General features: G+C 35.4%; 1 protein-coding gene across 4 annotated transcripts; it reads right to left on the reverse strand.

The window, feature by feature from the left end:
- Positions 1–414: 414 nt before the first annotated feature.
- On the reverse strand, positions 415–12,496 carry LOC131953304 (serine/threonine-protein kinase PAK 1). 4 transcript variants are annotated; one of them, XM_059316441.1, is made up of 9 exons: positions 12,476–12,496; positions 7,500–7,702; positions 6,991–7,258; positions 5,528–5,705; positions 4,763–4,826; positions 4,054–4,252; positions 3,499–3,776; positions 3,190–3,313; positions 415–2,594 (listed from the first exon to the last, which is right to left on the reverse strand). In XM_059316441.1, exons 2-9 carry the CDS (start codon positions 7,694–7,696, stop codon positions 2,397–2,399), a joined length of 1,506 nt encoding a protein of 501 aa, XP_059172424.1. In that variant the 5' UTR covers positions 7,697–7,702; positions 12,476–12,496; the 3' UTR covers positions 415–2,396. The 4 variants fall into 4 exon arrangements, with proteins under 4 accessions (XP_059172424.1, XP_059172422.1, XP_059172421.1 ...); XM_059316439.1 differs by lacking the exon at positions 12,476–12,496 and adding an exon at positions 9,914–10,049; XM_059316438.1 differs by lacking the exon at positions 12,476–12,496 and adding an exon at positions 9,888–10,045.
- Between the last annotated feature and the right edge of the window lie 975 nt (positions 12,497–13,471).

Genomic DNA, 13,471 nt, shown 5'->3' on the forward strand with positions numbered 1-13,471 from the left:
TTAGTTTTAAATTAAAAAGTAATAGTAATAACATGTGTAAAAAAATTGTTTATTAAGAAATTCTTTAAAATATTTAAATCTCTTCCCTGAAGCAAAGGATAGAAATGATTACTTAAAATGGAAACTTCAACCAATGAAATAAAGCCTGACATTATGTATTAGGCTACAACACCACCCATTGGTTGGGTCCTCGTTAGCTGTCGTGTTAAGTGGGTCACTTGAAGAGGCTGCAAAATACAACTAGTGCCTTCCACTTCTAAGTCTCCTAGTCTTAAACATTGTGCACCACAGCACTTGTACAATACAAACATAAAAATGTCCAGTCAGAAAGAAAAAAAGTATCAAAAGACCAAACATTATACTAAATTATACAACACAAATAAAAAATAAAAATATAAGTCAGACAAGTCCATCAAAAGTTTTAAATATATTTATTTGAGAGTAAATAAAATATACAATATATATATAAATATTTTTGTACATTAATTCAATTTAATTACTTTTGTCTAATACACTTTGAAACAAGTTTTATTACCAAAAAAAGGTAACAAAAAATCTAAACTAAACAAATTATTTATGCTTACTTGCTATTGTGATCATAAATTTCAGTTGAAGCCAAACAAAAAGTTTTTTTTATAAAAACTAAGACATTTTAAATACCTGACTTCATGTTTTTAATAATTTTTTTTAAGACAGAATATATCACAGGACCTTTGTCCTTACCAATACTATAAGAACAGCAGCTGAAGAAGTTTTAAGGCACTGGACACAACATGCACACCAAGCTGTTTCTTATACGATGATTGCAATCTGTCAAACCATCAACCACTTTAGTGGCTAAACAGCGACTTTACAGTGAACAGCTAGTAATAGTGTAATAGCTAACCACTGTAATGACTGACCCCACAATGGCCAGCTAGTAACAGTGTAATAGCTGACCACTGTAATGACTGACCACTGCAATGACCAGCTAGTAACAGTGTAATAGCTGACCACTGTAATGACTGACCACTGCAATGACCAGCTAGTAACAGTGTAATAGCTGACCACTGTATTGACTGATCTCACAATGGCCAGCTAGTAACAGTGTAATAGCTGACCACTGTAATGACTGACCCCACAATGGCCAGCTAGTAACAGTGTAATAGCTGACCACTGTAATGACTGACCCCACAATGGCCAGCTAGTAACAGTGTAATAGCTGACCACTGTAATGACTGACCCCACAATGGCCAGCTAGTAACAGTGTAATAGCTGACCACTGTAATGACTGACCACTGCAATGACCAGCTAGTAACAGTGTAATAGCTGACCACTGTAATGACTGACCACTGCAATGACCAGCTAGTAACAGTGTAATAGCTGACCACTGTAATGACTGACCACTGCAATGACCAGCTAGTAACAGTGTAATAGCCGACCACTGTAATGACCTCACTATTTGCCAACCAAGAACTGCACAATCCCATGCATATGCCAAACATCAACCTGCACACCACTCATTAATTACCCTAGATTCCAATCAAAACCTGCTCACACAATAGTCAACTCTACTCAGCACACTCAAGAATCAGCTATCACCTACAGAGTGTCAAGAGCAATGTTCTCTTAACAGTAATCACACAGTGTAAACAAAGAAGCTGTTCCAAAAAAACAAAGCTTGGAATCATATTAAGCTGTACAGAATAATTCCATTTCAAACATGTAGGAAGTCTTAAAGGCACTGGGGAATGTAACATAAACATGTCAGTGAAACAAACGTACATGCATAAGCTGGTGCACAAATTACGTGATTCAGTATCCACTTTGTTCATAAATATGTAGGTGTATCGCAGTTAATATCTGTTCTAACACCATGCGCTTTTACAAAACTTTATCAGTTTAAAACTTTCGGAAACCATTCATACACATGCAAGAAAATAATTGAAATAAAACATTTTACCACATGAAACAACATATTTCATTGTTTCTTAACCACATGTCAAACTCAAGGTTGGGACATTTTGATTTTAAAGAGTAGCTGACATACAAAAACAAAAGAAAGATGAATGAAAACGTGCAAGTGATACTGGCTATTTGAAGTGAAGAAGCAAACATGAAGGCCCTACAAATAATATCTCAACGTACAGATCTTTGGCATGTATTGGGTTAAAGCAATACATCCTGTGAACATAAGCTAGAGAGAAATGCATTGAAATGATTCAGTCATTGCTGGCTTGTTTCTACAAGATTTTAAACTCTATAGATTGCGAACCATTAGCTGTTGATCCATTTTTCAAAACCAGTCTCTGTACAGCCAATCAATGATCACAAATAAGAAAATGAAGATTGAATATAAAAAAAAAGTGCATAAACAAAACAGCAATAATTGTTTAGATCTTATTAAGTCAATGTTTCTAAGACTTCCCCATTGCATTGCGGGCAGCTGCTATTAAAGGTCGTAAGGTTGAGAGAGCCATTGCTTTTTTCAACAAGGGGTGCTCTAGAAGTTGGGAGGCGTTTGCCCTTTGTTCCACTTCAACCTCTAGACACTTGTGTATAAAATCTTTGAGTTCTGCTGAAAGTTTGTGTTCGTCTTTGATTTCTGGTTTACCCTGAAAATAAGAGCAACATGGGATATGTGTAAATGAGATGTAGAGGGAAGCTGCCTCACCATTGTGTTCTTTCTCCAGTTTCTTAAAATACTGACCACAGAACTTTCAAGTTTTGGGGTTCTGAACAGTTATAGTGTTACAATAATAGGAGCTATGAGCAGTTCCATGACAAATGATATTAGGAGATCTGTGAGATTATTTGACCTTGAGATCATTTATCCTGAGATCATTTGTCCGTGAGATATTTTGTCTGAGATCATTTGTACTGTCACCCTATGAGCACACACTTTTTCACCATGATGTACTTGTTGGATTTATATAGAATAAAATGGTTTATGTAAAAAAAATGGATTTAGAAAAGAGTGACTGGTTAAGGAGAAGCAGTGTAAATCAGAGCAAGTACAGACAGGTGTGAATGTTGCTGTATAGTAGTGGGAGCCTGAGACATGAATCAGTACAGCAAGAACTACACATAATAGTTGTCAAGTTAACCAAACTTCATATAAATATCAGCTTATCTATCGACTGGGCTTTTATCTTTTAAGTACTGTAATATACATAATTGAAAAAAGGGATAGAATTGGCTGATACATACCTTTGTAGCGATGCGATAAATAGCTTTAAGTGGAGTCTCATTCAAATATGGAGGTTCTCCTTCCAACATCTCAATGATCATAATACCCAGACTCCAGATATCCACTTTGTTGCCATATTGTTTCCTATAAATAGGTTAAGCAAAAACTTCAAATGTGGCACAAATACCATCAAACAAATGTAAGTAAAGTTCATATCAGGGAATCACAAAAACTAACCAAGAAATGTAAAACAAATTCTTAAGTTGCAGAATTTAAGCAGACATCTAAACCTTATCCAAGATCTAAGAGTGAACAAAAGAAATGAATACCTGGAGACAACCTCAGGTGCCATCCAATAAGGTGTCCCCACCATTGTATCTCTCTTGCCCTTCTCAGCACTAAGCTGTGCACAAAATCCAAAATCTGTCAACTTGACGGCTCCAACCATGCCCAGTAGGACATTGTCACTCTTGATGTCTCTGTGAATTATGTTTCTGCGGTGGAGGAACTCCAGGGCTTTAAGACATTCTCTACACACAGCTGCTATCTGACCTTCCTTCATGATAGTTTCAGTAACTACATCTGTCAGGGCGCCACCATCCAAATACTGAAAACAAATGAATATATTTTGGTACTGTGAACTGACAAAGATCATACAAATATCAAAATGTGCTCAACTTTTTAGTAAGAAAAAACAAAAAGATCTAACATGACACAGAAAAAATTACTGTAAACACAAGTAGTAAATCAAAACATAACATGAAGACCAGATCAATACTGATTCACATGTATAGTGGGCTGCCCAAAACAGTTTGGTGTAGAGGGATGGCTCCAGCCCTTTGCTCCCCAGGGGCCACAAAGGAATAATAAAAAGTAAAACCTACCTCCATAACTACCCATAGTTCATTGTCAACATAGTAACAGTCAAGGAAGTTGACAATATTCTCATGTCTGTAGAGTTTCATGACTTCAATTTCTGTGATGATAAGCTCCTTTTTAGGCTGGTTGTTGAGGTCCATCATTTTTATAGCTACCACTTGATCTGAATCTTTACATCTGGCCATGCAGACCATACCAGAAGCTCTATATAGGACACACAATACATTAAGACCATTATATTTTAAATGCATTACATCAACCCTTATTAGTATAAACACAATACATTAAGTCCATTATATTTTTAAATGCATTACATCAACCCCTATTAGTATAAAAACAATACATTAAGTCCATTTTATTTTAAAATGCATTACATCACCTCCCCCTATAGGTATAAAAACAAAACATTAAATCCATTTTATTTTTAAATGCACCACATCATCCCCTATCATTATCAACACAATACTGTAATTATACAATAAATCCATTGTATTTTTAAATGCGATTCATCAGCACCTATCAGTATCAACACAGCAACACATTAAATTCCTTTTATTTGTAAATGCAGCACACTCACCCTGTCAGTTTCAACACAATATATTAAATCTTTTTTTAATGCACTACATCCACCCCCCCCCCCCCCCCCCCAGTCAGCATTGAAACAAAAACATTGACAACTTCTCTAATAGTTTCAATAATAATCACTACACTTACCCTGCACCCAACTTTTTCTGGATATCATATTTGTCTTGGGCATTACCTGGACTAGACATATTTCCTGTAAAGTAAACAATGAGTCAGTAGAGTATTGAAATGAATGGAGAAAGTTTGCATGCTTGAGTTAACTGATGGCTTAACAAGATCAACCCAATGTTGTGATATCATCTTTTAGCCTGAAGGGTTGCTGCAGCTTCCTTGTTAACAACTGTATGTCATGTTGTCTCTATGTACATTTACACTGATTTTTATCACAAGAATAGTTACTAGCTGTGTTTTCTATTAACATACAAGTAGAATATGTATTTGTAAAAAAATAATCTATAAGAAGAAATTGTTTTCTTTATTTGGATCTGACCAACAAAGATAATGTATAACTATGTTTTAGTAAGATCTTTTAAAAGAAAACAGCAGACATTTGAGTGGAAGAAGGTGGTGATGCTGGCCAAAGCCATCCATGGGCAATAGAGATACAGGACTGGATGTTTTTGTAAACTATGCAAGTGATTCACAAATTCCATCAAAACTTTAGGAAAGTTAAGCTCATTATTCATTACCCACAGACAGTATTTGTGTTGTATATTACAAACTATAGTAAATAGTTAAGTAATTAGAGGCAAAGTTTCTTCACTATTTCAAAACTAGTGACAATGTAGGTTATATTTTTAAACCAGAGTGATGATAAAAATACTAGTAGTAAAACTATTTACTTAAAATAATCCAAAAAAAAGGGGGGGAGGGAGGGTGGATGGATGGACTTACTAAGTGTATCATTAATTTCTTGATCTGACATTGTTTTTTTCTGTGATCTTGGCCGCCTCTGTAAGTGTGCCTCAGAGTCATCATTGTCTGTTCTCAGCTCAGCTACTTCATCTTGCAAATCATCAATAGCTTGTGAAATATCAGAATCCTTATCAGGTGCTGATGGTTTATTTACTTCCTGTTTTAATTTGAAATGTAATTATGAAAAACTACTTATCCACTCATTAAACATTGTGAGTATCACTGACTGTTAAAGCAACATATAATGGTAAATTAGCTAAAAAATAAAAACCAAATAAGGAAACAATGAAACTGATTGATCAAATGTAACCTGTACAATGTACATTTCTGATATGCAAAAAGTACAAAACATTTTTGTAGGTAGGAGGAATACTAGCTCCATTTAATAATTAAACATTCTGAATGCTCATTCATTATGTTTTTTGGCATGTCATGAAACAAAAATTTGCATAACACTATAAAACACTAGAACACTAGAAAAATGTGAAATAAAAATTCTAAGGAGAAGAAATAAGATTTTTGTGTAAAGGTTTGTAAAAAAAAAAAATGATTATAGAACATGAAGTTAATATAGCAGGAGTGATCTCCCCTAAACTTCCTAGAATACTAACGGGGATGGCAACTCAGGATAGAGATATGATTTTTAAACGATTTTTAAATACTTAAATTATTTAAAAAAAGAATAGAATCTTTTGGAAAAAAGAACTGCGCACCAAATGAATAGCAAACAATGTATGTATATTGGTGCGGAAAATTTGTACTTTATAAAGAAAACCTTGATTAATTATCAAAGAGTTAAATCAATCATCTAATTAAGTAACATTTTATGTCACAATATATTGTCTTCAAGTCTTGACCTATGTGAAAAGTTTAAAATAACTCGGTCCAGTAGAAAGGTATGAAATTTTGCTTGCAATTTCCACAACCAAGCAGGATGAAAGACAAAGGAATTAAGTTAAAAATAAATTCATATGCGTTAATTGAGAAATCATAAAGTATATAGTACTACTTTCAGTCACCAGGAATAACTCAAATAAAAACAGAAAACAGAGAATTAGATCTTTTACGAATATGTGAAATTTCTTCTAACAGGAACAGTATAACCGAAAGTATAATAAGTTCCACTTTTGGTTACCTGCAATAGCTGAAAAGTTAATCCAGAACTTAAAATTTGAAATAATACTTGTATATGAAATTTCATCAACCTTGCTGTAACGGTACTCAAGTTATCATGTTCACAGACAGACAGACAGAGACAAAATTGCTAAGTTTTTCTGACTCAGAGGTGTAAAACGTCGAGCTTTGTGAAAATTGATTGCAATACTTCCTCTACACTTCATATACAAGAAAGTAAAAACTAAGTGCATGTACATGATACACTTGCCCAAAATTTACAGCCAAAACTTAAAAGCTGGGGAAAACATTAGCAAAAAGTTACTCACAGAATGTTGTGTAGAGTTATTGATTTTGATACTATCAACAGAGTCATTAGTGTCTGGAAGGCTTTTGTTTTTGTTCGCATCCACAGGCAACTTCTCTGAATCTACAGATACTCTGTCTTCTTCCGCTGAATCTAAGATCTCGTCAGACTCCCGTATAGTTGTAGCAAGCACCATAAATTTAGCAGTAGAGGGACGACGTTTAATAGATTTTTGATATGTCTTTAGAGAGTTAACAACTGCCTCAGGATTTTCTCTTTGCTCTTTTTTTCTGTTGGATAAGTAAAAATCAATTAGGAAAGAAATGTGTAACTTTAACATTGATTCTAGTTCAATGATTCGTATTACAAACCTACTAAAAAATCACAGTGATTAATTAAAATAACTGGGATTACAACAGTCATTTATATTTGATAATGATTGACAAAAAGAGTAAAAAAAACTCATCCCATTTACTTTCAATATTTGGTATAAATGAATTCATAACTGAACAAGTTTACTTAAGAACTTACGATATATTAGAGTGACTAAGAAGTTGCTCCCATGATTCTGGAAGTCCAACAAATTCTCCCTTTTCTTTATCAAAACCCACATGATAATTTCTTTTTACATTAAAAGGCTCCCCTATAGACATAGCAGATTCTTCCTCTGCTGATTTTGTGGAGCTGGTAGAGGTTTTGGTTTTACGGAAAAATCCTTTGAGAGGCATGATGAACTGAAACAACAAAAAAATAATTAAATTTAAAAAAGCATTTCTTTAAGTATAGTATGTAAACAGAGCAAACACAAGCCAAAGACAAAAATATTTCATCATATAGGCCTACAGTCCAGAGATTCACATAAATATTAAGATATTATTAATAATTCTAACTACATTTATTTCTTCATAATGCACACTGCAAACCATGTGTACTTCCCTATCGTATCGCTGGTGTGATAATTAACCATTTTTAAAGTGAATAAATGAATTCAGCATTTTGTACGAATGGATATTAAAATGAGTTGTTTTTTCCAGAAAAAAAGCACCATGTTTATTCTTGAGAGCCCAATTTTAGTTTTGGAAATTCTGGATTTCTAATAATTCCTTAATTTCTTCCAACACAATTAACAATTACTTGACAAAATGTTATGTGGGCTCATTGACTATCATATGAATTCAGCCTGCTTTTCTATCTGGATTTGATTCTATAGCCTTGGTCCATCTGAGAACAAACTACAGGTAGCAGTTGTTTGAATGTGAGTTTTCTCTCCTAGATGGGTTGTTGTTCCCAGCTATCTAGTCTCATCTGACTGCTGAACTTTTCAGATTAGAAGCCAAGAGCTTTACTGACCCTTGGATATCTAATAAAAAGATTTTTTTTTTAGCATGTGCAGTTATGAATGCTTGATGTAAATTTTATTTAATGTATCTTAATAAAGTACTCAGTCTGAGTATCAGTAAATCTACAGCCTACATAAAAATAAAAACAGCTTGTCTTTGTCTATGGGGCTAGCTAGTGTAGATCTAAATAAATATTAAAAATTAGGCCTAATGAAAATAAAAAAGGCCTTTGTATTGTAATTAATTAGTAATTAGTATTAGATCTAGTAGGCATTAGGCCTAGCCTAGAGCCTATGTTAAGGTCAAAACTGAAACAGCTATTGGCTTGAGTATGATTTAGCTTTTCTTACTAAATCTAGAATCTACGCAATTTTCAATTTAAACATGACCACTGAATAATAGACATACATATTTAATCCATAAGCCACTAATTTTGAAGTTTTTAGTTCGTTTTAAACTAAATTACTTAATTTAATATTTATTGACACTCACTGCCATGGCCAACACATCTCTCCATGACAACTCTTCTAACCCTTGAAGGTAAAGAAAACCACAAATGCGATTAGACTTTTTAAGTGGCCATGTACCCAGAGTTCCCCACTAGTGATCATCAAATAGAGGTCACGTGGTTTTTAAAATATAAAAAATTTGGTTGTCATTCAAAAGTCGTGTCTTATTTTAAAAAGCGCATGCAATACTTGATTTATTTCTTCATATAATGATAAACCTAATAGTTCTACAACCTCCAATTCATTTTTGTGACCTCCGGGCTGATATTTTAGAAGTTCTATTAATTTTAATGAGACCGACTTTTAAATTTAGCCTTCATTCTCCAAAGCAAATTTTAAAACGCTTTTCTGGCATATTTAGCCTTGCCACTTATGGTTTGTTGTTATGACACGGAAATCCCGCCATTTTGCGCGTGGTAAACATTTTAAAATGTAATTAGTTGAAGGTCTCTGGAATTTGGCCGAAAAATCGCCGGAAATCAAACGTCCGGTCCGGGCGCCATATTGTTGTTAGCAACCGACCACGCCTCCAAGTTAGCGAGAAATACTAGTATGATTGAAATAATGAAAACAGGCTTATGGGTAAGGTCTAAACAATTATTTTTTTAAGCCTTGAACCTAGTCTACTAGATCTAAGTCTAGTGATTCTAGGCCTAGATCTAGGCTCAATTTTAAAATTAAACTTAAAATTTAAAAATCAAAATGAGTTTTGTCTTTCTCAATCTCAGTCTAAGACTGAGTCTTTCTCTTTTCAATTATTTGTCAGGCTTAGCCTTAGGGCTAAGTACTTTTATTTTACTCTATCAATTTTGAGTTAAATATAGATTCTATATAGTTATATAGATCTACTAGTCATGGTGAGTAAGTAATACTTAGTAGTTTAGTTAGAGTTTAGAGCTATTACCACTATCACTTGTCTATCAACAAATAAGAAATAACAAGAAGTATTCAATGCGGAAGTAAGCTGAGAAGTCGGGTAAAAAAAAAACTAGTTCCACTACTAAAAAAAGAAAATGTTTTATGGAATAAACAATAGACTTCAACAATGAAAACAAAATCTTGATAAATACCTAGTAGATCTAATTGTAGCGCTTACAATTTAGTTTTTTAATTACTTCTTGTTTATCTTGGAAAGCGGCATGCGAGTTCAGGAAATAAAATAATATGCCACTGTAGGCCTATGCATGATTTTAAAATACACTTAGAAATAGAAATTTTGCTTCCCATAATTCTAAGCGAATAGGAAGCTAACGAACATTAAAAACGTAATCTTTTGATAAAAAGAAAAGATATAAAATATCAACAAAAAAGTCATTAAAATTGAATTGAGTTTAAATTATAGAATAGTGCCTATACTATTACTTTTGGGAGATTACCAACCAGGACTTAGCAATGGTCCATATGCCAGTTATAGATAGATGATGTATGAAACCAGCCAGAGACAAACTTTTTAAAAAGAATTATCAAATATGGAAGTTTTAGGTTAGGGGAGGGTATCGTCCATAAATGACGTCACGCTACGACGGGGAAGGGGAGCTGGATTGAACTTTTGTGTTGATGTATGACTAGAGGGAGTGCGCGAGGTTGGTCTGAAAATGTGATGTCACATTTTTTGCCTCTTTAAAAGAATTTTGGAAACAAAATGTAATTAATTTAGCTTTAAAAAAAAAAACCATTACGTTTATGTCTCTTCCAGATTACAAGCCTCCTTTGATCCCCCCTCCACCCCCCCCCCCCTATTCCATACACATCCACTTGCTAGCTTCGCAGCAAGCAAAGAGAAATAGCTGCTGAAACAATGGGAGTCTTTCCATTAATCATCGTATGTTGGCTTCCAGATGCGGTTTCTACACACACCACAATGAGAGAATGAGAGCATAGGCTAACAGTAAAGCATTCTGGCGCATCCATGCATCAAAACCATTATGGATAGGCTAGCTGTTTTAGGGGGGGGGGGGGGTGACACCAAGGCAAAAATAGCAAAATATATAGAGAAAAATGATAATTCTACTTAATTAAGTGATTAATTCGAGTGTTAAATAGTCTTTTAAGAGGTCCAAATCGAAAGTTTGAGGGGGGGGGGGGGGGGTGCAAATCGAAAATTCAAAGTTTGTCCCGGGGAAAGGTCGATACGCCTCTGGGGGGTGACACCATTAAGTGCCGCACCTCGCTACGCCACTGCTCATGGGTACCTGACTCACGTTAGGGAAAGTAAAAGCGGCTGGACATAGTGCTGACCTCATTATCCCTTTACATGCCAAGGTAACTGAAACAGGTGAACTCTACTTCATCTGCCGCAGAGACTGTCGTTCTTTCATCGCCTCCTTTTATTAAAACATTGTCTGTCTGTCCGTCCGTCCGTCCGTCCGTCCGTCCGTCCGTCCGTCCGTCCGTCCGTCTGTCTGTCTGTCTGTCTGTCTGTCTGTATGTCTGTCTGTCTGTCTGTCTGTCTGTCTGTCTGTCTGTCTGTCTGTCTGTTTGTCTGTCTGTCTGGCTGTCTGGCTGTCTGTCCGTATGTCCGTCCATGTCTGTCTGTTTGTCTGTCTGTCTGTAAGTGGTTTTAGTTATACTGGTGGATCGTAATTATTTACTTTGCTTCACTACTGTTTTTAGTAGGTCAAGTAATTTATTTCCCTTTGTTTATCACTAAAAAAACGTGATTTTCATTGTAGTTACAAATAGGGGTCTACTTTAGCGAGAGATGCCTTTGTCGTGACACGAGGTAACCACGATACATCAAAGAAAATTTAAAATCTAAACTTTCTTTGATTAGAAACACAAATTAAACCAAATGGGGCGCCCCCTTCCCTATGTACATCAAACCTCCGAGAGAATGCAGAAAGGGTGACATCACACTTTTACATTTAAAAAAAAATCATATTTTACACTGATTTTTTGCCGTTATTCCGCATTTAAATAAGTAAATAAGTTAATAATTTTTTTTAAATGCGTGTGTGGTTCACCCTTTGAAAATAATGTTTACATTTGTAAATGCGTATCACTTACTTTGGTGCCCTATTACTAGGTCTAGTTTTTTTTAGCGCAATTTCCATTCTGGAGAATTGCGTTTATTAACGCGTCATTTCTGGATGGATGGATGGATGGATGAATGTATGGATGAATGTGTGTCCGGGCTTTAAGTCGTATCTCCTCCTCAACGAAGCAATATCGATGACTAGTTCCAAAAGCAATTATGTTAAGCAAGTTACAAGAATGAGCATAGGCCATAAAAATTCCGGGTTTTCTTTCATGTATTTCCCGGAAAAGCCAAAAAAACCTCGAAAAAAAGCAGTTTTTGGCCCATATCTCGTCAACCAGACCACTTAGCGACTTGAAACATGTACCAATCGATTCCTGCCATAATTTAGAGCAATATTGCCGAAGAAAGTTTTCAAAAATATCCTCTCGTTTGGTCACAAATTTTAAAATTACAAAAACACCTACAAACCGATTGTTCTTCTAGCTTGAACGCATCCCAGCATTATACGTCAGAGCTATTTTTAGATAACATAAGGAAATTGCGCATAAATGTCACTAGACTTTTTTAATTAACTTGTTTTCTATATTGTGTATTAATTAATTAGCGGATTGTAGGCCTAGGCTATTTTAACATAAAAAAACAACAACTCATAGCTAGGTTACATGTCCGCCTACTTACTTAAGCTAAACACAGCAGTTTATTTGAGTAGAAAGAGGACTAAGCCGGTAGTAGTTGTACCATATCTTAAGCACACAGGAATGTGAAATGTTTACCCCAGATTGTTTCTACTCGTTCTCTTCTTGTTTCCTTGTTGTGTCCCCTTCAGTGCATTGTTATCTCCCCTTATCTGAAGCCAAGTTTTTTGTAGGAGAAAACAGTAGCCTAATTATTGCGACCATAATAGACAAGGATTTTGTTGCTTTTCAAACCTCTTAGCAGCGATTTTTTACGACTGAAAAAAACACCTAATTCTTCTGAAGCTTATAATTATTTGATTTAATAACATTTTTGTAATAACTGTTATCGTTTAATGACACCTCTTTAGATTATATGGCCGCTATTGTCATACTTTGCAGGGTATTGAATTGTTTGTAAGGTGTCTTTATTCTTATGATTTACAACTTTTAAAAGTAGTGACGGCTGAGAAATGTCCGGGGAGGGGGGGGGGGGGGGACAATGTTAAAAGTATATATTTTCTATATAAATTCCATTTCGTTCGGGGGCGTTAGACTTTCTTGGGGGGGGGGGGCGAGGGGGCAGTGTTTCTTCCAGACTTTTTTCTCCGAGGGGCGGGCACTTGAAATTTTCGGGGGGGGGGGCCGATAGACTTTCTTCGGGGGGGAGGGGGGCGGACACTGTTAAAAGTATATATTTTTTATATAAATTATATAAATTTCAATTCGTTCGGGGGGGGGGGGGGGGGCGCTAAAAAAATTTGGAAGAGTTGCCTGGAAGAAACTCTGGGGGGGGGGGGGGGCGAAGACATGCCTGGAAGAAACACTGGTCGTGTGATGTTCTTTCGCAGTTTGGTGTAAGACAGATCATCCAGGGTTCGATGGAAATAGTTCTTTGCTGTTACGATGTTTAAAAACCCCTAAATTGTTACGCTCTGTAACAGATATAGCCAGAGTTTCTTCCGGGCATCTCTTCGGGGGGGGGGGGGGGGGGGGGCAC

The sequence above is a fragment of the Physella acuta genome, unplaced genomic scaffold, assembly GCF_028476545.2.
Source record: "Physella acuta isolate Inbredline_101_S28 unplaced genomic scaffold, ASM2847654v3 ptg000916l, whole genome shotgun sequence".
Classification (NCBI taxonomy): domain Eukaryota; kingdom Metazoa; phylum Mollusca; class Gastropoda; family Physidae; genus Physella; species Physella acuta.

Bases quoted from the DNA above. Each gene is read 5' to 3' on its own strand.
- LOC131953304 (XM_059316441.1), bottom strand. From the start codon at position 7,696: ATGCCTCTCAAAGGATTTTTCCGTAAAACCAAAACCTCTACCAGCTCC. The intron at 4,253-4,762 runs GTAAGTGTAGTG...TGTCCTATATAG, and splicing joins CAGAAAAAGTTGGGTGCAGG to AGCTTCTGGTATGGTCTGCA. The intron at 3,777-4,053 runs GTAGGTTTTACT...ATTTGTTTTCAG, and splicing joins AACTATGGGTAGTTATGGAG to TATTTGGATGGTGGCGCCCT.